Below are 25,050 nucleotides of genomic sequence, written 5' to 3'. Positions count from 1 at the left end.
TTTTTAAGCCAGGGGCAGCAGGGCACATATTTCCAAATATGAATAGCTCTGTATGTGTAATAGAATTTCATCCCTAGACATGCTAGGTTTGCTGATGGAACTATGTAACTACCCGACACTGTATAAAGATGTATATGGCCTCCTTCGGTCAGTACTGACCATGTTAAAATCTTAATTGTTAACAGCTCTACAGCTTTGGCTATGGTTGAACAGTCCTATACAAGAATGATAGTCTCTCTGCCACATAGTGTGAGCTGACTCAGGCCTGTTGTCGACACTGTACGCTATTTATTTCTGTACATTGTATTTCCGCAGACATGCTAGGTTTGCTAGTGGAACACATCCAGAGTTCCCCCCGACCCTGTCAGACCCTCGCCCTGCTGGTCCTGAGGAACATGTGCTTCCACCCGGCCAACAAACCCAGGATGGTCGCACATGGTCGGTAACACTTCTCCTGCTGTACTGCTTTGCAGGGATTGAAGATTATTCCTTTCTTAGAAGGCATAAAGGAAAAAGATTGAAAGTACAAAAAGATTGTTCCTTTTTAAATTAAATTGCTCAGTGCAAGTCCTCAGACACCACTTCCATGCACCAAACTAAGCACAGGTTACTGGAACAGTATCTTTTCTCCGTAAGTCAGGAACATCATTGCTGGAGACAAGCTTGCCTCACTGAAACTTAGGACCAACTGATATAGTAGGAGAAGCAGAAGTTACAGAGGCATCTAGATAGAACAGAACATAATGTCAAACATTTAAGAATTTAGATACTAGTAGCAGTCATAATACATATCTTACAGATACATGCTACATACATACATATGTTGAGGGTAAGAGCTTGTATGTTGCATTGTATTAAGTACAGTCTGCACTGTAAAGCCGTAGCCTCCTCAGCACTCTGGTTTCTTGGTTTATACTGTTATGTATTACATACAGTACTTGATGTTTCCCCCCTCTCCATGTGTACAGAGAAAGTTGTGGAGACCCTGCTGAGGTGTATGGAGACTGGCAGTCTGCACTGTAAAGCTGTAGCCTCCTCAGCACTCTGGTTTCTTGGTTTATACTGTTATGTATTACATACAGTACTTGATGTTTCCCCCCTCTCCATGTGTACAGAGAAAGTTGTGGAGACCCTGCTGAGGTGTATGGAGACAGGCAGTCTGCACTGTAAAGCCGTGGCCTCCTCAGCTCTCTGGGCGCTCGTCACCAACTGTCAGAAGGGAAAAGTGGGACTGAAGAACGCTGCGGTTGTGCACAGGCTGGAGGAGTCATGGCAGGCCATACGCAGGGGTAAACATTTGTTTGTTTGCTTGATAGTTTGTTTGTAAATAGATGTACATGAAATACTAAAATTGACCTGCTAGCCACTTTTGATTGAGGTCAATGATTTGTTTGTTTATTTGTTTGTTTGTTTGTTTGTTTGTTTGTAACTATACAAGGTACTCAATCAATCTGCTGGCCACTTTTGATTGAGGTCAATGAGGGAAGAGGTCAGGATCAGACAAAATATAACAAGGTCCTATTTATATTATTGAAGTCCTAACAAACATATTGTTGTAATAAATTGATAGCACATAACAAACTAAATGTGTGCATATGGTTTGCCCTTTTTTGGCTTGTACTACCGGTATGAACAGTGGTATGAAGTCACATTCTAAGGACTCAAACCCTTTCCAGTAGTATGCATTTTGGGTGGTCTTAGTCATCATGTGTTAGTACACACAGTTAAATATCAATCACCACCATACTAGTAATGTTGATCAAGTTGTTTTGTATCTTTACAGACCCACCAAGCAGCAGCAAGGACCAGCAGTTGGTGCAGCAGTGTCTGTACAACATGAAGACTATCGTGTCAGTGGTCCGGAGCTGACGGTTACCCTTGGTCAAAAGTTAAAATCCTTTGCACACATTTCAATGTACAGAGCAGTGCCGATCTCTGTTTCTATAGCTTTTGAGTAGAGCTGTGTACCTAAACAAATTTTAGGTATATACAGGTACACAGGTTTAGGTACAGGTCTGGACCTTGAAATTTTGTACCGAAACAATTTGACAAATTAAGACACATGTATGTTCTTTGAACTTCCTCAATAATGATAGAAACAGAAATAAAGAGACAGAATCTTTATTCAAATGAAACAGGATGGAATGTTTGTTTTTTGTTGCATTACTACTGTAACAATACTCCATCTTCCCTAAAAGATCCGTTGCGTATTAGTTATCCTCCCTCTAGATTTCATTTTGGTCCCATTTGTTTCACATGAGGCCATTAGAGTAGTGTTGATTTATATCAATACAGTACCAGGACAAATTTTAGACCTGTACTTTTTTTAGACCTGCACTCAATTTTCACAGTACAGTACTAGTGCGCAGCCCTATAATCCCACACTTTCGTATTGTAGCCACAAAATTTCCATGTTCCGTCCTTGTTTTACATGAAGTTTACAGAACTTTGTAGGTGAAGATGATTCCATTGTAATCGTCCGCGTAGTCCTTGGCAACAACCCTGGACATGTTCTCCCAGAGGCCCTGGTCCTGTAGCTCTGACATACGTGGCTCCAGCTTCTTGTACTCTTCCTCTGACTGGAGGAACACCTCCTTTACAATCAGACAAATGATGCCGCCTGGAAGAAACAACATGGAAACCTGTTAGCAATCGTGTGCTCATGCAGTGTCCATAGGATTGTACACCAAGCCCTAACCTTGCATTCAGCGGCAGACGAAAGAAAGGAAGGCCTAAAGCAGCTGGAGAAGGGGCACAGAAATGTTGTCTGTGCATGACCTGTGTTCAGCATCAAGGACAGGTATGTTCATGTGTGGATGGTGTTCAGCACCAAGGACAGGTATGTTCGTGTGTGGATGGTGTTCAGCATCAAGGACAGGTATGTTCATGTGTGGATGGTGTTCAGCACCAAGGACAGGTATGTTCGTGTGTGGATGGTGTTCAGCACCAAGGACAGGTATGTTCGTGTGTGGATGGTATTCAGCACCAGGGATAGGTATATTTGTGTGTGTATGTGTGGATGGTGTTCAGCAACAAGAACAGGTATATTTGAGAGTGGATGGTGTTCAGCACCAAGGACAGGCATGTTTGCGTGTGGCTTGTGTTCAGCACCAAGGACAGGTATGTTTGTGTGTGGCTGGTGTTCAGCACCAAAGACAGGTATATTTGTGAGTGGATGGTGTTCAGCACCAAGGATAGGCTTGTATGTGAGTGGATGCTGTTCAGCACCAAGGATAGGCTTGTATGTGAGTGGATGGTGTTCAGCACCAAGGATAGGTATATTTGTGTGTGTGTGAGTGTGGATTGTATGTATGTGAATGGAGATGAGGAGCATCAGCAACAAGAAATGTTGCACACAGCTCAAACTTTGCATGAGAATGGAAGATGACACTAAATCCATAGAAAATATCAGTTATGGTTTGAGCTACTTAACAGTGCACAACCCAAGTCTTCCGTCAACATTAGACAATCTTTTGAAAACCTTAGAAATGATTGAGCTGCCACTGACCTGGCTTCACGACCCTGATCATTTCCTCCAAACAGTCACACTTCAGGTGTCCGTGAGAGAAGGAGCCAGAACAACACAGGGCGTCATACGTGTCTGCAAGTATCAGAACAACACAGGGCGTCATACGTGTCTGCAAGTATCAGAACAACACAGGGCGTCATACGTGTCTGCAAGGAACAGCAAACTGATTGCAAACCTTCCGTTGAAGCTAGGTTTTTTAATTTTTAATATTCCAACATTTCATGACTAGACATGGTGACAGCACTTATTAACTTATTTTATGCCATCACCAACGCAGAGGACAAATACAGGACAAGACAATACTCAGTAAAGTCGTGTAAAGTTCCTTTCCTAAGGGCACATGATCGGTGGCATGTCAGGACTCGAACCCGGGATCTCTTGGTTCCGAGTCGAGCACGCTGCCGCTACGCCACACGACACTAGGTTCAATCTTCAAGCAAGTGTCAGAATTAAGGGAAGATCATATGAGATTTGTGACAAAATACAAGTTACATGATTGAAGCAAAGGGGTAACTACGATCACAACAATGGGACATTTGGAAAATTACAAGATCTTGCCTCTCAACATCTTGTATTGGGCATCGTGGACTACTACTGGTACTAGTAACGTTTTATTTATCAAAGCTCCATAAACACATAGCCATATTTTAGAGAAATTCAAGGCACAGTGTAAAAGACCCTCACCGTCGGCTATCTGTAGTCGTTTGGGCCCCAGAAGGTCCTGGATCAAGTTTTTGTACACGTTCTTGCCTTCAGCGACTTTCAGCATTTCTTTGTTGGCGTCCAGTGCGTCCAAGTTGCTGAATCCCAATTTACGTAGCTAGGAAAACAGAAAATAGAAATAATGTTTCAATACATGTAATTCAATAACTTGGAAGGAGATATGCTATGATCATAAAATACAGACAAAACCTCGGTACACAGATGTAACATAAAAACCCTGACCTGACTCCTGACAGTAAAGTCTCACCTCTTCGCCAACTAGTCCAGTACCCGCCGCTGCGTCCAGAATACGAGCATCTTTTCTGTCTCCCAAAATCCCCGCCAGAGCCTCTGCTATCTGTTCTGGGCCCTTGTAGATCTCTTTTGTCAGATCCTGATAAATGAATGAAAGAATGAAGATCAAAACGTTAACCTTAACCTTTATTGTACATTTTGTCCACCCAGCATGCTGGTACTGCCTCATGTGTTAGAAGATATGGGAGCCCCTTAGTCTAGTAAAATTATGAAAGTCACACTCTCCTTTTTCAGCACTGATGCAGTGCGGCAAAATTATGGGAGGGGTTCGGCACTGGAAAATGAGTGTTTAGCCAAGGTTCAGCTCTAGAATTCCAGTCACAAAGGGGCTTCAGCACTGGAGCAATCCTATGCTGGACTTCTTTTTTTAGCACTAACAGAGCATTAACTGCTGACACCGTTTGGACAATTGAGGCAGCACCATAGTCAAACCTCCTTGCATAGACTTGCCTAGATCACCCTCTACTACCACACGTTTCCAGCCATATCAATATGATAAATTTTATACATTGCTATACTTAATAAACTAAAGTAGAGTAGTACACTGAGCTTCCTCTGAGAGTAGGTCCTCCCACCTTGTCATACCCAGGTGCCCAGGTGGAGTAGATCCCCTGAGACTCCTCCGTAGTGATGCCGGGCCGCTGCACGCTCCACACCCCGCTCTCGTCTTGCTGCGAGGCCATAATCTGAGAAGCAAGGAACGTAGATATGGCAACACTAGCAGGAATGCGGGAAGACCTGTATCTCTGTAGACTTGAGAGTAGATGTTAGTTAGCCTAGATATGTAGTACTGAAGAGTTTGCCATGCATTGTACCCGTTACAGTTGTTGTGCAATAATTTGACTTGACTTGTATAAAAAGGCTCAGACTACATTCTCCAGTCGTAGAGTCAGACAGCAAGATTTGCTTATAATGAGAACTAAGGAGAACTAAGGAATATTCTCACAACACACATGTGCATAGCACCAGCCAAAGGCACCAGAAATCCACCCCTAGAAATCTAGAGGAATGTCATAATGCAGAGAAGCAACAGTAGTGAGCCTAAATGCAAACTTTGCTAACGATATTATTACAAACCCACGAAACTTCTACTCTCTGTTGAATCGCTGTGGAATCATAAAATTATTTCTTACTTGCAGGAAAGCAGCTACGAACTTGACTCGGACCAGCTCGGTCTGGGTACGTGGACTTAAGAACCTCTCACCTACTAACCTAGAGAACCTGACCTATACGTAACGTGCATGTTTGCGGGTCAACCAAAAGAAAGGCGGGTTTTCATAGGATTTATTTATCTGCTAGGATCTGAAAACCGTTAACACAACATTTCCCCCTAGGCCCAAGGAGTTTGAAACCAAAAAGGTGGCCTTTCTGATCGGAATAACGCACAAAATGCCACGTGTCCGTTCAACTTTGGAGCCCTCCTGAACTTTGTTGTGATGATTCTGAGAACCCGGAAGTGAACAACCCACCCGCGCTAAGGGTCATGGGAAGGCTCAAGTCCAAAACACACACCGTCGTCGACAGTGGGAGGAAGTCACGAGTTTCAGGTGTTTTTTATGACTCATAATCCAAACGTAACGCAACAAAGGACCTTCTAACAGGGACATGAAACCTTCTGGAACCTTACCACGTCACAAGGCTGCGATGTTTGTCCTATTGGGTGCGTCGTTTCGATTCCTCATCATGCAGTAAGTTCGCCACTCTAAAAAAACGTACCGAAACTTCCTGGGTTTCTTCAAGGAGGTTAAACTTGGTTTCTTGCTGTGTCCAGACTTCCTTACATGTCGACATCGCGTCTTTAAGACGATCGCCAGTGTTCTAAGCAGCACAGATGGCGTCTTCGGAGAGCCACCAGGCCGATGAGTTGACGATCCCGAAGGAGAGTCTCCCGTTGTTGGAGCAAGCCTTGCCCAGAGTGCAGAGGACGCACGGAGTGAGGGTGAGCCTGTTGCCCACCACCCCCGAACTGTCCCAGCAGTGGGTCCGCCTGGAGGGGCCGGCCGCGGGGCGGAACAAGGCCAAGGTACAACATAACTTGGCTAGAACTGAACTTGGTACTGTCTGTTTCTCACAGTTATCATCTGAGTAAGCAAGGTCATTGATTAGATATTACAATATGGTCTACTCTCCTGCTACTTTCAATATCTCAGTTGTTTTTAGCCGTGGACGACTCTGGTAACCCTTTTTGCATGATAATGCCGACTTATCATGCAAAAAGGGCTTACCAGAGTCGTCCACGGCTAAGTTGTTTTGTTTGTGTGTGTGTGTGTGTTTGTGAGAGTAATTTGTGTGCGTGACATGTAATGTGTACATTAGATAAGTGCCATTGTAATCTGGCATCAATCTAAAATTATTCTGACATTAGAAAACAAAAATGCAATATTATGCTTGGATGGCAATTATGTTATTTAGATAATGCCCAGTCTCCACTATTGACAAAACCTCTCTGTCTACCGAACAGCAATAAAAAATTGTCTAATTTCATATTCATCTTGCGTCATCTCCAATGATTGAACTTGTCCCCCCCAAGATTACATCAAGGCCCTGTGCAGCCCTGATGTGGGGATGGACGTGAGCTACTCCCAGCCGCTGCACTGCATCTGGGCCGGGGTAGGGGGCCCTTGTATTGTCTCTGTAGTAATCTAACTTGAACTTGTCTCCAATCCCCAGGATTACATCAAGGCCCTGTGCAGCCCTGATGTGGGGATGGACGTGAGCTACTCCCAGCCGCTGCACTGCATCTGGGCTGGGGCAGGGGGTGCTTGGCACCGCGCCGTGGAGAACCTGTCGGGCGCCGCCGTCACGGTGACGGAGGTCGGGACGCTGCACGTCAGTGGGACGGATCTGCAGGTAAATAATCTCCAAGCAGATCATACGGTGGCAAGGCAGTATCCATTCAATGGTTAATAGACACTCCTCCTTGCCACTGTATGATCGTCTTAGAGATTACAGGTGATAGGGTTACAATTAACCTTAACCTTCTCCCTTACCCCAAACCCAGTCCGAACTTGGTTGCCTGACAAAATCTGAAATTAGCTGCCGAGTCTGTTTTGTGCTTTCCGCAGTTGAGGCTGGACATGTAACCAGGCTACAAATTTGGTGCCTTAATGCTATCTAGGTCTCATCAAGACCTACCCACCTACCAAGTTTCATGACAACCCTTCCATAGCTTCTTGAGTTATAGTGCTAAACCTCATACATACATACATGATTGTTTTTAATTCGCTTAAATGTCGCAGCTACAAAAATATCTATTTTAAAGATTATGAATGATTGAAAAATGTTTTTAAAATGTACATATACTGCGAATTTTAGTATTTGAAGTTAGAATGTTATAAGTAACAATGTTAATTTAACATATTTTTCGAAATGTAATAAGATAGTCTAACAATTGTAACGTGTTCACTACTTTTTTCAGACCTCACAATTCAGCCGTGAGGCTGCGATGGGTTTTGGTTGTCAATAATCAATACATGTAGTACACAAGTACATACAATGCTGCAAAAAAATCTTCTGGCAAAGGCAATTATCAAAAGCCTAAATTAAACCTCTGCTTGAAGAGTAAGATGCCGACGGTGTGAATGATGTTCATGTACTTACTGTAAGTTGTTAAAAATGTACATTTGGTGCGTTGTTCCCAGGTGATGATGGCCATCTCCACACTAGAGAACCTGCAGTCTGTCTACAGGGGCAGTGAGAAGGCAGCCGCCACCAGGGAGAGCCTGGACCAGGACCGCAGGTTGGCTTGTTTTATATAACTACTCAGTAGTAAACTGCCTTTAGGCATAACAGTTTTGTACAGTAAGTACAAGCTGTGTAAGACTGGACTGCAGGGTTTGATCCACTTACACCAAGATGGACCCTTATGCTTTTGTTGTATGTTGGTATGCTCTAATATGCTTGAGGTATGGCATTCCTCTACATGCTATTGAAGAGGACATCCCTAACCAAAGCTAGGTATGTAATGATTGACTGAATCAAGTGAGAAAATAGGTGTAAGCTACAGTTAAGTGCCTTTCCAAGGGCACAATATTGGGCCTGCTAGGGAACTGAACCCAGAACCTTTTGATTCCAAGTCAACAATCTTTTATTCTAGACTTGATGCAATTCAGCCGTTTTGGCTGCCATGTTTGAGACAATTTTATTAGACTTTTGAAATACTAAACCATTCATAATATACATGTAATGTATATACAACAACCCTAACCACAAGTCTGTGTTGCCACCTGCAGGTTCAGACGGCTGCTGCAGACCATCGGTGACGGGTCGGCCTGTGATGAACAGCTACAGGACCTGCCGTCTGCTGTGAAACAGCTGCTGATGGAGTGGATCGAGGAGGACGCGGGAGACACTTCCTTGTCACGAGATCTGGATCTGGACGAGGACGAGTCTTCAGATGATTCCTTCGAGCTCATAGAAGATGTAGTGCCGATGAAAAGCAGTTCAAAGGATCAACCAGAGACAGATGCTGCTGACAAAGATGATGCAGCCCATACAGGTATCGCTTCTTTCACCAGTGGCACACGAGAGTCGGACACGAGAGATGATCAGACAAGCGACGTTCCCTCAGAAGCTGATTCTTTCCTACTTTGTGCTACATCAACGTTGTCTAGTTCAAGAGCTGAAGCTGCAGGCAGTTCCAGTCATTGCAAGACTGCGTCTCGCCATGACCAGAAAAATACAGACAACGTCAGATTCCTGAAAAACTTTGCTGCCCGCCTTCAGATCTCTGAAGACTTGGTCGATCGTGCCATTTTGCACTTAGGCACGGAGGTGGACATTAACACCCTGCTAGATTACGTAGAGAGAATTCAGACCAGTGAGCCAGATCAAAATGACGATGATGATTCAATGGAAATAGCAGATGACAAGCAGCAAAAGAGACAGGCCAGCAGTGATGATGACATTGTTGAGATTCCAGTTGGCAGCAGCAACAGGCCTGTGACGAAAACCATTCCAGAAAGGCAAACTACGTCGCGAAACACGCCTAAAGTGAACAGAACGGAAAATGCAGCAGACGTTTCCATCAACAAGGGTTTTCGTTACGACAAGCCTCCCAACCAGGAAAACATCAGATTGTTGAAGAAGTTTGCAGAAGATTTCGAGATACCCGAGCACCTCGTGGATCGCGCTATCGCAGATTTAGGGTCCGAAGTGGATGTAAACACCATGCTGGACCACATCGCGACGATAAATTCTGGACAAGATGTTGTCGTCATGGAAACCGGAGACGACAAAGAGGAAACTACAGGCAGTGGTGATGATGATGATGTTACTGAAGTAGAGAACAGCAGAAGGACCACAGAAGAAAGCGGAGAAAAAAGTGATGGCCTCATTTCCTCGTGTAAGATATGTAGAGACCTCGGGTACACTGATGAAGAAATTGCAATGGCAGTGAGTAGAGTTGGAGAAGAGGCAAGTCTGCCTGCGCTGCTACAGGAGGTCAGAAACATCAACAGAGAAAAACAGAAAAAGGAGAGAGCGAAACCTGAGGAGTCAAACTATAAAGCAGGAGAAACTGTTGTTTTGCCTCCGACAAGGAAAATCTTTCCAGCCGGCAATGCTGCTAATAACAGGTCAGCGGATGTGATGTTGAGACCGCAGGCTCCACAGACCATACCTACTGTGGGCTACGTTCCTCTGTTAGGACGTAACCCTTACCCAAACCAGGCGGTTGTCAGACCGGTACCTGTTATCCTCCTGCCTACACCCCAACAGGCCATGGTCCGACCCTACCACAGCCTGGCTGCTGAGGTTCAGGCCGCCCAAAACCGACAATTTCATCATGCCAGGAACAGGACTCCTCCAAGTGCTAGTCAGAGCTCTGCTGCTGGAACTGGAAATTCCTTTAAAGTTGGGAGCCCTCCTAAGAAGCAAAATAAACAGTTCCAGGACCAGTCTGTTGTTCGGGAACAGGCAGTTGTACCTAACCTGGTGGAGAAAGTCCAGAAGATGGGAGAGTATAAGCTGGACCTGCCAGATGGTCCAGGGGATGACAGCCTACGGCCTGTGGTCATCGATGGCAGTAATGTTGCTATGAGGTGGGTTACTTAAGCTACCTACTGTAAATCTTTTTGACTCAGAATCTAAAGGGTTTGAGTTCGAATCCCCGACAGGCCCCAATGTTGTGCCTTCAGGGAAAGGCACTCAACACCTATTTCCTCATTTGACACAGGTGTAAATGAGCACCTAGCTTTGGTCAGGGACGTCCTCTCAGACGGAGAGCCACACCTCAAACATGTTTAAAATTCCACCACACTTGTTGAAAAGATAAGTGTGGAATAAGTAGTTCAAATCTTAGGGTCTTACACATATACAGATTGTATGTTCTGTACAACACTGGTGTGTTATGCCTACATGTACAATTATAATTCTTTGTGAAGAATCTGTTAGCGAGTCTAAGTTGCATGGTTATAATTTATTTGATGTGAAAAAACAACATTTTTATCACATTTTTTTGTAGCCATGGTAAAAGGAACTTCTCCAGCCGTGGCATTGCCCTCTGCGTGGAATACTTCTGGAAGCGAGGCCACCGGGACATCACGGTTTTCGTGCCCAACTTCCGGAAGGGCGCGTCCACGGAGTCGTACCTGCTGATTGAGCTGGAGGAGAAGGGTCTGCTGTCCTTCACACCCTCCAGGAGGATCAAGGGGAGGACTGTCGCCTCTTATGATGACAGGTACATGATGATTAGATAACTAGAGAAGTAACATTTGTAAAGCAAATGCATAATGTTTACCTTCGGACATGGTCTGCCCTTTTAATTTTTACTCAAATATATTCACATACATACGTGCTACTAGTAACGTTATATGGTGACAGGAGCAGAGCAGACCATGAAGTTTGCAACATTATGTAACCCAACACCAGTCACCATGGTGACAGACATCAACAAATGTCATTGGCCAGGTCAGAGGTTAGTGTTTGGAGAAGAAGAAGAGGAAGAGGAAATTGAGTAAAAACAATATGTTTTCCTTCGGTAAACATAATAACCTTCTCCCTTTCTAATCTCCAAGCAGATCCTACAATGGCATGACAGTATCCATTGGCTAGAACTGTGACCACTAGCCACCCTGTAACCATATTAGCCACTGCAGGATCTGCTTGGAGATTGCTTCCTTCTTCCATTTGCTCATTGTATGTACTGAATTGCAATCAAGTATTTTCACTGAAGACTGTCACAGGAATCCAAGTTCCAAATGTCTGTTTGATCCCTCTTACCATGCCAATACAGAGAACCCTGAAGCTCTTGTTTATTGAATTCGCTAATTGATTCTACATGAACTATTTGGCATTGACGTATTGTATCCAGAATCATGCCTGATTGGGCTTAGGTATAGGATCAGGTATGGTCATGGATAGTCTGCGCATATACAATTTTTCTCCAGGTATGGTTCTGTCTACACATGGACTATCCAGAACTGTGCCTGAGCAAGGTTCTGGATAAGCATGATTCTGGATATAACAGAAGCAATCAGAAGGATGAACCAAAGTTGGTTATTTTCTCGTCCCAGGTACATTGTACGGTTGGCAGCAGAGAAGGGAGGGGTGATCGTGTCCAATGACAATTACAGGGACTTACTGGATGAGTCCGAGGCTTGGAGGGACGTCATAGAGAACAGGTAAAACTTGTACAAATCTTTTATTTAAAAGAGTGGATTCATTCCGCAAGCTAACCAATATCTCGCACATGGCAGTTGTCCCTCAGTGAAACATCTAGAGCCACATAGTTCCCGTTTAGAACTTGCATTCAGCCTACCTTGACTTGTTTTGCCCTGTGGGAAGACAAGTATACAGAGGCTAAATCCAGATTGACTGCGCCCTCTGTAGTTTCCGCAGGGCCCAGCAACATTAGGGAGCAGGTGGAACCTACAGAGGATGGCACCCAGGCTAGAATAAAAGTTCTACACAGGAACTATCCGTGTATACATTGTAAAAACAGGGCAAATATACATTGTCTGCAATTATGTGAGTTTTGTCAAGTCCATTTTTTTTCAACTGAAAACCATACCTAGTTGTTACAAGATTGTTTTCACCTCTTTGTTTTTACAGGTTGTTGCTGTTCACGTTTGTTGGTGACCGTTTCATGCCCCCCGATGACCCCTTCGGCAGAAATGGGCCAAGTCTAGATGACCTGTTAAGAAAACAGTCACAAAAGCCACACAGGTAATAGGGCAACTGACTTTTCAACTTTTTTTGTGTTTGTTGTCTCTTGTGTCCCCGGGCTGGGAATTGTGTAAGAAGTCAGAAAGACTTTCAACAGGCAGTCCTTTTAGTTGTGCAACTTTATCATTCATTTATACTCCAACTTAATGCAACTATTTATAATAAGTGATATGCCATTTTTGCAATCAGTGATGACATATTAAGTTCTTCTTGTGCCCAATTTTCCATGTAGGGGCCACAATGTCCCACCACAGGGGCCCAAGGCTGGCTATCCAGGTGTCGGGAATGAACCCCTGCTGCCAGGTGCTGCAGCTGCAGCTGCTCCCATCAGTCAGGCACAGGTGCAGCTGTTCCAGCAGCTCATGCAGGTGATGATGTGATTTCTGTATACGCATCACAATATACATTACATTACATAGGAGTACATTGGTACATTTTTCCATATGGTGTATTACTGTATGTTTTGTTCCCCGGGCTTCCTTGGATGGAAATCAGCTCATGAAGTTGTAGGGGATACCCAGGTGTCTCCAAGATGAAACATATAAATCAATAAATGAACTTGTCAGACATTGACGCAATTTACGTGTGCGCAAGAACCTGACAGGATGAAAATTGTGCATGCATGTAAGCATATGAAAACTGCATACTTAGAATTTTTCCGCTTAAATTGGCCTGCTATGACATACATCAAGATTCTAAGTTATGTCAAGGTCTGGCATACAATCTGAATGTGAATCAAAGCAGGCAAAGTACAAAAGGTGTGGGAAGGATTTTAACTGCTAACTTCCCGCCTCAGGTGTTCCCAGGTCAGGAGGATAAGATCCGGCGTGTCCTGCAGTCGAACCCGGAGATGGCTGACCTGAACGCTGTGAGCGCCATGGTGCTCGATGTGGACTTATGACCGCTCAATCTTTTCCTGACCACGAGGAAAGTTTCTGTAGCTGAAGGAAGCACGCCAGCAAAATCCAGAACGTAAAGTGCATGTTCATCCTATTTTTAGACATGACACTGTCACGGTTAATGTTCTCTGTTAAACATGTGACAGTTCATGATTTTTAAGTCCGATGTTTGTTAGTCAATTTGTTACTATGTGAATGTTTTTCTTTTACTTTCCTAGACTGTACAGAAAATAGAGCTAGTACGTATACAGACCATTCAGCCAGTTCAGTCACTTGTTGAAAAGTTGTGTATTTTTTGCTAGCATCATCTGATAGTTTTTTTCCAGAGAAAAGAGCACAGGCAGCAAAAAATTGTGCTCAGAATTTACTGAAAGCAGTTGTTCATTGTTCATGTATGTATATGTTGGCTCTATTTGCTACAGGCTGGTCTGGGATTTAAGAATTTTATACGGTTAAGAAAAGTCTACAAAAGATGTACATGATTATGTAACTCTATTCACAACAGACATCTAGCAATGTGAATCTGACATGTTAACAATGTCTTTCTTGCTACTTCTTAGGCCACACCAATTTAATTTGTTGGTTCTCGGATTCGCCTCTTCATTTTTTCCTGATTTGCAAAAAAAAAAAAAAATTCAGAATTACTGCAAAATGCTCATATTTTGCCCTGAACAGTTGAAAACAGTCCTTTTCTTCCTAGTCGTTACAGTTATTCCATCTCTCAATGCAGTGGTATCATTAGAAGTTCAAAATTCATTTTTAAAATTTTGAACCAGCCTTTTTTGTTGACTTCATACCTCCTATCGTAGCATTTGGGCTATAATAGGATGCCTAGATCTGTTTTTATTTTTTATTTTTTTTCGCCCTGTCGCTTCATATTTTTCCTGAAAAAATCCGAGAACCAACAAATTAAATTGGTGTGGCCTTAGAATAATAAGTATCTTTAGTGTTGGCCTTACATGGGACTTAATTTGCTTTGACTATACAAGAAAAATATGACATCAGACAATATTTTTGATACAAAATTGTGTAGGAAAATTTTTATTCTGACCTTCACAACACATACTATGTTCATTTCAGTGATCAGATGTAGTAGAAATTTTTGAGCTTTGTATACAAAAGATGCATCCGTGGTAGGGTATGAATATTGTACTAGAAGTCACAGGTACTAACTATACAACAGCTAGTCAAAATTTCATTCATGCTCTTTCCAACAAATCACTTCCATGATTATATCTCTTTCTTTGGATTGTCTCCACTGGATTTTAATATGTACACATTATCTTTATATAGACATCTTTGCATCCCATTACTTTTTATTAATTTGATTACAAGTTCATACACCAATAGTTTTGTCCATCTTTCCAAAGATACATGTACATTGTACAATAATATGGTCCTAAATAAGAACACTAGTACTGGCAAATAAAAATGTCAACCAAGGAAAGTAAAACCAGACAAGCAATTCTTACCTACACCTTTATATTACATAATGATATAATTTGTAGGACTATATCAGTATATGATATGATATGATCAAATATGCCACAAATTCCACCAAGTGTGTAAATATTATTATCATTGATAATTTATAATTATAGTCATTTACAAGTCAAGGTGCTACACTCATCAGAACAAGCACCTTGAGAGTTTCTGTGATTGCTGTAAATTCATTTACTTTAGCAGTGGGAAGAAAAAGGCCATTTTTTGCAAATTTGCAGTTGAAACAGTAAAGTAGTACAGTACTGGCATACGTTGGAAAAGTACAGTAGAGAAGTCACCACGAAAACAAAACCACCCCGAAAGTTTCAAATTTACATTACTGGCTGGCATCTGGGTGTTCTGATCGTCTGTCCTTGTACAATCCTGAGGGAAAACATCCACAAACATTACATCGGGATTCTGTACTCTTCCAAACCTGGTCCAGTGCAAACTTAAGGGAAAACCTGACAACAGAAACAAACTTATATGATAAAGACAAAAACCATGCCAAATATGTACAACATTCATGGTAAAGCCAGTTGCCTTTCGGAAACACATTACACAATATTGGAAAGCGTCTATGGACAGAGTTGCACTTGGCAGTGCTTGACTCAAAGGACCAAGTTAAATTTTAAGGTCTCACTTTTTACTGGCATAAGTTTGCATTACCTGGTGCTGAGAGAGATACATTGAGAAAATTTGGTAACTATATATTGCAAAAGTTGGTGAGATTCCACATTACATTGTATGTATCTGTGTATAGCTGGTATAACTGCCATTTGGCATAACCCACCAGCTTCTAACTTTTGAAAGGTATCTAACTGATGGGAGCAAAGATGTGGAACCTTCCTGAAGGAGCTATGGTATCAAATTTCCGGGGGCACATCTAAGTTGTAGTGCCATCTTACAGCCTATTGGAAAAGTTATTAGTGTCCGTCATCGTTTTCACCAAATGACTCGCGATGCCCAACGGTCCTCCCTTCACAAACCTGACAAAGTTGTCCCCCACTAGCGGCCCTACGGCGTACAAACCCCGCGCCTTAGCGCTCTCAAATGTGTACGGATCCACATCCACTGGGTTCTTCTTACACGAGACCGGTTTGGTGCTATCTACTGCTAAGTCCATCCCGTTATTGCCCAAGAAAGACAGATTCGGCCTTGCACCGATGAGCACAAGGACTTTGGAGACTTGGACAACCTTCTCCGAACCTTCTATGATCCTTCCGATGAGACATCTCCGTACGGGGCCCTTAAGGACACATTTTCTGCCCGCCCTGATCTCTAGGATCTCGTGTTTGGGGTAGCTCTTGTACCCGGGGTAGCCGTCCTTGCTCTTCATCATCTGGTACACCTTGTGGTACTCGGGGTACAAGCCGTCCGGGAGCGTCCGGAAGATCAGGCCCGGGTCCTTCGCATCCCTGCGGAACACGTGCACCACGGGGACCTTGCACGAGCGCAGGCACAGGACGGCGTCCGCGGCGGTCAGCCCCGCCCCCACCACCATCACCGGGTCCGAGTGTTCGTCGAGTTCCTTATTCGCGATCGCTTTCTCGATCTCCCTGAGGTCGTGCGCGACGATGTTTTGGTCCGCGACCTTCACGTCGAGGCGGTTGGGGATGTCGGTGGTTCCGGTTGCCATGACGACGTGAGGTGCGTGGTAACAGAACGGCTGCTGGGCGTCGCCGACTTGCAGGACGCCCTGCACCTCCCACATGTTGGTCCGGCAGCACTCGGGCCGATGCAGCTGCAGAAAACAACAAGATATAGTCATGCCTTCAAGTTCTATGGAAATTAGCCAAAGATTGAGGTGGTCAAAAACTCATTCTTAACAAGAACTTTTGCACAGTCATTGATACATACATTGTGTAATTTGATCGGTGGTGGCTGTGATGACTGGTTTCCATGGTGATAAAGAATCCTGAGCTGCTATTGTTACTTCTCAATTTACATATTAGTCCCTTGGCTTAGAGGCCACAAGTTCTCAGGGTAGGGGGCCCAATCAGCCTCTGACAGAGAGACATTGTGCAACACCAGCTTGACGGAAACATATATAACTGAGGTCTTATTTTTTGTGGTGACATTCCCAGAGTCAGAAGCAAGCTACTGATGTATTGTTGGACCCATTCTCTAGCAAATTGTACTCAGAATAGAATGGATACCAGGCTACAGACAGAAGTACAGATAACAGCCGGTACCTGACATGAGGCCTCCTGTTCGCCGCTCTCCTGGTTGATGAAGGCGCAGTCGACCACGAGCCGGCGGACCGACGTGACGGTGGAGCCGGGAAGGAAGTTCCTCTCCAGGCCCATGTGCCGCACGTAGTCGCTGTAGTACTGCGCCACGTCCGACACGTACGCCCGGTCCTGCCGCGCACAGTTCACCCCGCCGTGCGCAGATCTGCAGGGGAGAGACGGAAGGGATGATTCAGACGTTCTTTACTGAAATCACTTAGCTAGCCTTCTTAGCAGGCTCTAACACAGGCTTTTTTTCTTAAACCCTTTACCCCTGTCTGTTATGAAGCTACACATTGACATCTGTCCAATCTGAATTCTGGTGCAGGGATTACAAGCTGCAATGCAAGTAAGAAGCGCTCATTCCTGTATCGTGCAATATCGTTGTGGAACGACCTACCTTATCATGTCAAGACACTGAGTAACCTTCTCAAGTTTAAGAAAGCCATAGTAAACAGTGTCACGTGAAGCCGACCTCTAGTTTTTAAATTGTCAGCATTCATTTGTGCGTTCCTTTAAATGTTTGATGTATTTTTGTCTTTTTAAACGTTTGCACTGTATCTTATGCACTATTTCCTATGTATATATGTAACGAATTCGAAGTGCCTGTATTCCATGTATTTGAGCCTTGGAAGACTAGCCCTGCAGGGCTAAAAGGTTTCGAAATAAATGAAATGAAATGCAAACTACTTCATCCTTCCTATGGGTGAGTAAGGAGACATGAAGAATTTTATAAATGCCAGAATGTCGATTGGTAGAGAACGACAAAAACAACTTTATCATTCATTCATCAAAAACACTGTTAGGCCACACCAATTTAATTTGTTGGTTCTCGGATTTTTTCAGAAAAAATATGAAGCGACAGGGCGAAAAAAAAATAAAAATAAAAACAGGTCTAGGCATCCTATTATAGGCTTAAATGCTACGGAATGAGCCATGAAGTCAACACAAAAGGCTGGGTTAAAATTTAAACATTGAATTTTGAACTTTTAATCAAACCACTGCAATGATAGATGGGAAAACTGTAACAACTAGGAAGAAAAGGACTTTCCTCAACTGTTGGGGGCAAAACATGAACATTTTTCAGTTGATTCAGGACCAGAATCAATTTTTTTTTTTTTTGCAAATCAGAAAAAAACGAAGAGGCGAATCCGAGAACCAACAAATTAAATTGGTGTGGCCTTAAAGTGTGAAGGTCAGACAGTAAGCAATAGTTGCTGGAGTTGCAGGAATAGTCTTTGACAGTCAAAAGACATGTGTTCGCTAATTTTTGGTGTAGCAGACCTTTGGTAAAACCTTCATTTTATCAATCTATATTTTATTGGAATTCTCCATTACGCTGATGGCATTACATTGCAATGATTTTGATGAGTATACGTTGTAACTCACAGACCTCCCGGAAGGAGGTTAGCAATGTTAACATGACCATTTACTTTACAATTCTAACATTAAGAGTTAGAGTAGAGAAGCAGGGTACCCATAAGATGTGAAGATTATAATGGGGAGGGGGGCATACAGTATAGCAAGTGAGTAGAAGAGAAAGTGGGGCCCGAGACTGAGTCAGTGAGAGCTCCGAGAAAGTGGACACAACCAAACAACCGTCGTAACCAGAATTCTGCTGGTTACCTTGGCAAGCTAACGCAGTGAGTTTGCCCACATCGCATGCAAGTCCTCTTCTGCTTCTCACTGTGGTAGCAAAAAGTGTCATTCAAACGGGCTCAGACGAGTTAGGCTAGTCTCCAAGCAGAGGTTTGGTCTTCGGCTTATTTTGTGGTGTGTTTTTAGGCATTTTAATCATGCTTTGTTTTTGTACTGGTGTCTTTTTTATGCCAGCCAAACGTCGAGTGACATATGGTCAATGCTTTGCCAATTTGAAACTGTGTAAAGTTTGCAGCCACCAAAAGATCTGCTTGGAGATTAGAGTTAAACATGCTAACATTGTAATTGTACACTTAAGGTAGGAGGATTAGTGGCTCTTTGGGGGTTTGTGGACCTGCTATATAGGACCAGTATTACATGATTGTATATGAATAAGGCTGCTGTCTCAAAATCCCTATAACAGCCAATCCTCATACCTTAACATGTTGCCACTTTTTTTGTGGCCATGAATTTCTTTTACAAACTTTCTTTGCACAATACCAATATATATATTAAGAATGCAGTTAACTTATGTTATTTCAACCAAAGATTCCTTTGTATGTAACTACAGTATGTTCCTGCAGGACAACTCTGAGAGATTAAATGTTAGTAATCTTTGTATATCAAATTTGGGTACCATGGCCACTATAAGTTACATGTCCCATAGTTGGCTGACTGCCCCAATGACTATGCTATAGCTAGTATCACTTCTAAAGATGAATTCTATTTATCTACAGCTGTCCATTGTTAACAGCCTCTACCAGGCTTTGGGAGGCGGCTGGAAAGAGTAGAAATTGACCAAATAGAATGATAACATACCGTTAGCCCTCAGAAAGTATAGTTTGCTGCAAAAATGTATTCTCTATCGGACCAACTCCCCTGGCATGTTATCTCTCTATTTGGCCAATTTCTGCTGATTCCAGCTGCCTATCGAAGCCTGGTGGAGGTTATACTGTTAAATCCTGTAGTTATGAGGTTGTGGTTAGAGAGAGAGTGAGAGTGCTAACCTTCTGTGGTGCTGAGCCCACTGTCTGAAGTCCATCTGTGGAAGTTCCATCCAGTTTCCCAGACTGAGCGTCAGCATGGAGCCATCCATGTTCTGTTCATACACAAACAAGAAATCAGAGATATTTCAAACCTGTGGGACAGACTGAATTCTGTATCTGTATAACCAGTATAACCGCCCTTCAGCATAACACACCAGCTTCATAGGCACGCAGCATGGCGGCAGCTGGTTATATCATACCGAATGACATGTTACACCCAATCTTTGCACATTTATAAATTGAGTTTTTCAGGAATAAACAAGCAAAGAAACCAACTTGCTTCAGTATCCTGATTCGTCCAATAGTTTGATTAGTATAATTGAAGATTGTCATCCTTTCCATATTAATACTCCTTTAATTTATTTGTATTTACAAAAATTAGTTATTGATGATCTTTATCTTGCTTTAGTATTATTGATTCTGTAGGATCACCTTAATTTCTGTCAGGATTTGTGGATGTTTTGCATATTGTTTGTATTACTTTTGCAATAGAATAAAATAAAATGAAGCAACTTACATGCCAAGCCCCTCCAGGCAGTCCCCTCCCCAGGACGGCATGTGGAATGTTCCGGGCTGGGTGGTGGTTCCACTGCAGACAGGAGGGCTCATCCATTCCCAGGTCTGCGTTGGGGTGGCACAGGGTGTCCATCAGCAGGGCAACCGGGTTGTTAGACCTGCCCTCTAGCCCTTCTGACAGGTACTGCAGGTCCTGGTGACAACAACATTTGCAACAAATTGAATCAACAACTTGGGCCAAACTATCTAACTGTCAAACATTTCAAGTACAGTATTGTATTATCTTGCTACTTGAAACATATTGACAGTTTTCAAAATCTAGCCAGTGTTGCTTGAGTACTGAACTGTGTTCTTGTGTACCCTAGTGCATAGTCTAATGGTTAGTGACCCTGCCTTTGGACCAAGAAGTTGTGAGCTTATACAAATTTTTAAAAAATGCCAGAAACTTGTGCTTAAGATTAAAACATTTCATACCTCTCTGTCAGTCAATCTATAGAGACAACGCCTTAATATACTGCACAAAAAAAGTCTACAGTTGATTGAAGAGACTTATAATTACTACATACATGTAGATCTGGGGACTCACACTAGCTAGGTTTTGCACTACAGTTTGGGTCTTATGTTACAGTTCTACGCTAGAAAACTGTACTGTATTTTGAAACATTTGAAGACTAAAAATTCCCCATTACCTGCTGGAGTATGGATGTTTCAGGATTCTCTCGCAGCTTGCGCTCCAGGATGGAGTTGGGATGGGGGTGGTTATTCACGTACGGCCAGTTCCCTGACAACAGGTACGACAAACAGATACCCGAGGGTCCATTTCCTGAAAAAAACAGGTAAAGAAACCAACACAATTAGATTCGAATTACTAACTATCCAAAATTAATTAATAACTAATCATGCAAATTAGGAGGAAATACACATTCAGTGATTCTCAAAATGATCTTTTTCCAGTAAAGATGTAAAAACAATACAACAACGCATTCTAGCATTACAAACTGTTACTCTCATTAAAAAAATCCCCCTCGGTCACTTCGCTGAGTTCGCTCCCTTGCCATGCTTGCAATCTGCTCCCTCATGCTTAATTTTTCTAGGAAACCCCTGGACGGTATATACATGTAACGTTACATGTATAAGAGCTAAGTTAACCCTACCTATGATGACGACATCAGTGTGCAGTACTCCTGTACACGTCCCCTGTCTCCCCGACACATCCTGGGCCTCCTCCATCCTGTCTTTCATGTCTGAAGAGACTAAAAACTGCTCACAAGGTAAGAAGCAAGACGGTTGTAGGATTGGCCTCGTGGCTGTCACCTCTCACATTCCAGGGGTGGGTCGCAGTCGGTCATACAACGACCACTTACCGCGCTTCTGTATAAAAAGAGAGCAAATAGAAACATGGATTGTTAGCTTTGTAAGTTATCTAAGCATGAACGTTCATCTGTGTCAAGTCATTATGACCAAAAGGGCTAAACTTGCTATCCAACACTAGGAAAATTTGGGTAAGTCCCAATTTACTTATAGTGTTGGATAGAAAGTTTAGCCCTTTTGGTCATACACACTGTAAGCTTTGTAAGTTATCGCGGGTTCACCTCACCTCGAGGGTAACAAAGACCAAATCTGTAAATAATTGACTGCATTCAAAAGTCTCTATCTGTTGAGAGAGATTCCTGACCAAACAACATTTGAAGGCTAACTCACTCATTACAAAAATGTTTTAAAAGCAGCGTATTGTTGATGAATGGTTTGCATTTGGCCGATTCGAACTTTGTCCTACGTGTAGAAAAACTTCTTACATAAGACGAAAGCTGAGCTCAGTATGCTGCTATGCCAAGTAGCAGAGCCATGCTTAACAAATAGAGCAATCTGGTACAATCAACAGAAAAATTTTAAACCTACAACATTAAACAAGGATGTTGTCCTAATCCATATTGTATCCATAACAACATTAATTGATATACATTGTTGTATATGTTGTAATAACACATATGTTGTAATAACACACTGGCCTCATACCAGTCTTGATATTTAAATCTTTCTTGTTATTGTTCTTTAGGCCATGTTGATTTGATATGGATGACATCCGCACGCGCATGAATTTTCGGCCGTTTCCAAAAAAAAAGTTTTTAACCATACTGTAAATCGTACAAAACAGTTGCAAAATGAGCAAAAATATACCGTAAGTTACAAAAAAATAAGTAAAAACTATACCGATGTCGTAGAATGCCAAAATCAAATGAAAAAAGACGAAATTGTAAGGAAATGAACTTGAAGATTAGATTATTCGCCAAACCACATTCTGTCCCATTTGTTCAACCCTCATGACCATGTAGATTTCATAATGAAAACAACTTTTTTTTTTGCAAACCTTTTTTTATTCGCACGCGCGCATCAGTTTTGGGGCTCCCAGAGGATGTCATCCATATAATCAAATCAAAATGGCCTTAATAAAAGAAAATACTGGTGTTACAATGAGGGGCAGTTATACCAGCTATACAGATACAGATTGTATCACTATGACACAATTGGTAGCCTCCACCAGGTCTAGCTAGGGAGTTTGGGATAGTTCTGATTGGGCTCTTTTCCCTACAACTTTCTCCATCACTTGTCATGCATGGCTTGAGTGCCTCTCATACAGTAATTAGTGTGGCCGAGAGGCAAACGGGCCTGACTCAGGCCAGTATAGCCAATGGGATATTAGAAAGTGACAAAACCAGTGTACCCGGCCAGGGGAGTGGCCGGTCCATCATTTCGCTTTCCCCTCAGAAGAAAATGAGCTCCATGGGGAACCCTGGTCGATTATTATCTCCCCCCCCCCCTTTGGCTAAATTTCACTGTTTTTGAAGCCACTTAAATTTGTTAGTCTGGTACCGATGGAGGCTAGAATTATTGAGGGCTGGAAATATTATATTGGAGTTGCGCACTAGTAGCCCACTGTAAATAGAAGTGGATAAATTTTACTTTTTTTTTAACCCATGTTGTTAGTCTGGTGATGACTAGGATTATCAAAGGCTGGAAATACTGAGTATTGTGCACTTTTGTGCCCCCAATATTGGAGTTGCATACCATTGGCCAACTGGAGGACGGGTGGCTAAATTTGACTTTTTTTAAACAAAGTCTGGTGGTGACTAGAGAATTATCAAGGACTGGAAATATAAGTTCTGAGTGCATGTGCCCAATTCTGTGGGCCGTTATCAGTGCACTAGAATAAAGGTGGATGCCCTATGGGCACTCGTGAGAGCAAGTCAAGCGAAAGATGGCAAATGTCACCAATATTACGCCAGTGTAAGACTACCCATAATACTTTCAGTATCAGAACACCAATAGTACACTACTAGTACTACGATCAACTCTCATATATATACGTATACCATTTACTAGCTATAGTATAGTACAGTAATATTCTCTAATTCTCACAATTTAACAAAAAAAAATCTGGAAAACACTTGCACCGAGGGAGGACAAGTTGTGAGAAGTAGGACATTTTGTGACCTGAGTTAAAAAAACGTTGGGTCACAGTCCATTAGACTGACGAATTAACCCCAATTGCCCTACATAACGCTAACAGACAACTGTCTGCTATATATCAACCTAGCCTGGATGTCACCAGACTCCAGTACAAGACAAAACTTCAATCTCTTTAATAGGGCAACATACTCGCTCCATTGTGCAGAGATACTGTGATACACGACTTTTCCACGGTACTTTTATGTTCGCAGTTTTTGCGGTCAATTCTGTACCACAAACTTATCATTACCATTACCAAACAATTCACCAACTTTCTTTTTTCTACACCTGCTACCACCATAAACTTTCTAATAGTTCCACAAAAACCTCCATTTTTCTCAGACCACAAACTTTTGCTACCACGAACATATTAAGTTATTTACAGTAATTTAATTAAGGTACGGTGCCAACTGTCTCTTGGTACGGGCGTATTAGGGGAGCCAACCGTGGGAATCAGTATTGTCTCGCGCTGTAGTCTGGCACCCGAGCTAACTTCCACCTGCACACAGCAATCTGTTCCCACAACTGCACCTGTAAAGCTATTAACAACAGGGAAGCAATGAACCAGACATCGATGCTGAATACAAGGATCGACCAACCTGAAACCCAGCACAGCCACAGCCACGAACACGGGTGTGGGGTTCCTCCCTTTTGTGCCGGGTCCTACCAATTTGCATGCCTTTTATCTGGTCAGACAACAGTTGTCACACCACAGGTAGAACAACTAGTCACGGACCAATCGTAGCATTCCTTTACCCAACAAAAGGCCCACCCGAGGGTAAGGCTTTGGGGATGTGAAAGGTATTTGAAAATTACACCCGTCTTGTTTGTCCTTCGATTCATGTACCGTCAATGCCAAAAGAAAAACTTGCGACTTGGTTCTGAAAGGAAGAGACAAAAACGTTCCACCCCCTGCCATGTTTAGGGCATCCCTATTATTGGCTATAATTAGCTTGTACTAAGTTGTAGATACTCTCCAGTTGTACATACTCCCACCAAGCAGAGGTTGGTGGGGAAGA

General features: G+C 42.8%; 4 protein-coding genes across 9 annotated transcripts in view; 2 read left to right on the top strand and 2 right to left on the bottom strand.

The window, feature by feature from the left end:
• The window catches only part of LOC109480524 (rotatin-like), a 32,322-nt gene extending 29,969 nt beyond the window's left edge, over window positions 1–2,353 (top strand). Inside the window, 2 exon segments of the mRNA XM_019782733.1 lie at window positions 1,116–1,289; window positions 1,784–2,353. Of these exon segments, the coding sequence (XP_019638292.1) occupies window positions 1,116–1,289; window positions 1,784–1,869 (260 nt within the window). The 3' untranslated portion in view covers window positions 1,870–2,353.
• Window positions 2,354–2,395: 42 nt separating this feature from the next.
• On the bottom strand, window positions 2,396–6,370 carry LOC109480523 (Williams-Beuren syndrome chromosomal region 27 protein-like). 2 transcript variants are annotated; one of them, XM_019782732.1, is made up of 6 exons: window positions 6,174–6,370; window positions 5,122–5,232; window positions 4,500–4,625; window positions 4,214–4,349; window positions 3,509–3,601; window positions 2,396–2,620 (listed from the first exon to the last, which is right to left on the bottom strand). In XM_019782732.1, the coding sequence occupies exons 2-6, from the start codon at window positions 5,227–5,229 to the stop codon at window positions 2,439–2,441; spliced, it is 645 nt and encodes a 214-aa protein (XP_019638291.1). In that variant the 5' UTR covers window positions 5,230–5,232; window positions 6,174–6,370; the 3' UTR covers window positions 2,396–2,438. The 2 variants fall into 2 exon arrangements, with proteins under 2 accessions (XP_019638291.1, XP_019638290.1); XM_019782731.1 differs by lacking the exon at window positions 6,174–6,370 and adding an exon at window positions 5,680–6,003.
• LOC109480521 (NEDD4-binding protein 1-like) lies at window positions 6,038–14,171 on the top strand. The gene is made up of 10 exons (XM_019782724.1): window positions 6,038–6,234; window positions 6,318–6,569; window positions 7,217–7,396; window positions 8,188–8,285; window positions 8,779–10,587; window positions 11,010–11,225; window positions 12,061–12,168; window positions 12,599–12,712; window positions 12,945–13,080; window positions 13,509–14,171. Exons 2-10 carry the CDS (start codon window positions 6,378–6,380, stop codon window positions 13,611–13,613), a joined length of 2,958 nt encoding a protein of 985 aa, XP_019638283.1. The 5' UTR covers window positions 6,038–6,234; window positions 6,318–6,377; the 3' UTR covers window positions 13,614–14,171.
• Window positions 14,172–14,622: 451 nt separating this feature from the next.
• Window positions 14,623–25,050, bottom strand: part of LOC109480522 (oxidative stress-induced growth inhibitor 2-like) — a 14,478-nt gene continuing 4,050 nt past the window's right edge. For 3 of the 5 annotated variants that reach the window (XM_019782726.1, XM_019782728.1, XM_019782727.1), the window contains exons 2-8: window positions 21,679–21,895; window positions 21,214–21,347; window positions 20,526–20,717; window positions 19,970–20,061; window positions 18,951–19,010; window positions 17,289–17,490; window positions 14,623–16,837 (exon numbers count right to left, since the gene is read on the bottom strand). In XM_019782726.1, coding sequence (XP_019638285.1) covers window positions 15,998–16,837; window positions 17,289–17,490; window positions 18,951–19,010; window positions 19,970–20,061; window positions 20,526–20,717; window positions 21,214–21,347; window positions 21,679–21,766 — 1,608 coding nt within the window. In that variant the 5' untranslated portion in view covers window positions 21,767–21,895 and the 3' untranslated portion in view covers window positions 14,623–15,997. Of the gene's footprint in view, window positions 16,838–17,288; window positions 17,491–18,950; window positions 19,011–19,969; window positions 20,062–20,525; window positions 20,718–21,213; window positions 21,348–21,678; window positions 21,896–24,630; window positions 24,649–25,050 lie in introns of those variants that run through there. The other 2 variants (XM_019782729.1, XM_019782730.1) reach the window with 2 other exon arrangements.

This window comes from Branchiostoma belcheri, unplaced genomic scaffold (genome assembly GCF_001625305.1).
Source record: "Branchiostoma belcheri isolate BF01 breed outbred unplaced genomic scaffold, Haploidv18h27 scaffold51, whole genome shotgun sequence".
NCBI classification, from domain to species: domain Eukaryota; kingdom Metazoa; phylum Chordata; class Leptocardii; order Amphioxiformes; family Branchiostomatidae; genus Branchiostoma; species Branchiostoma belcheri.
Note: the sequence above shows the minus strand (reverse complement) of the source record. Positions and strands in the feature narration are given on the sequence as shown.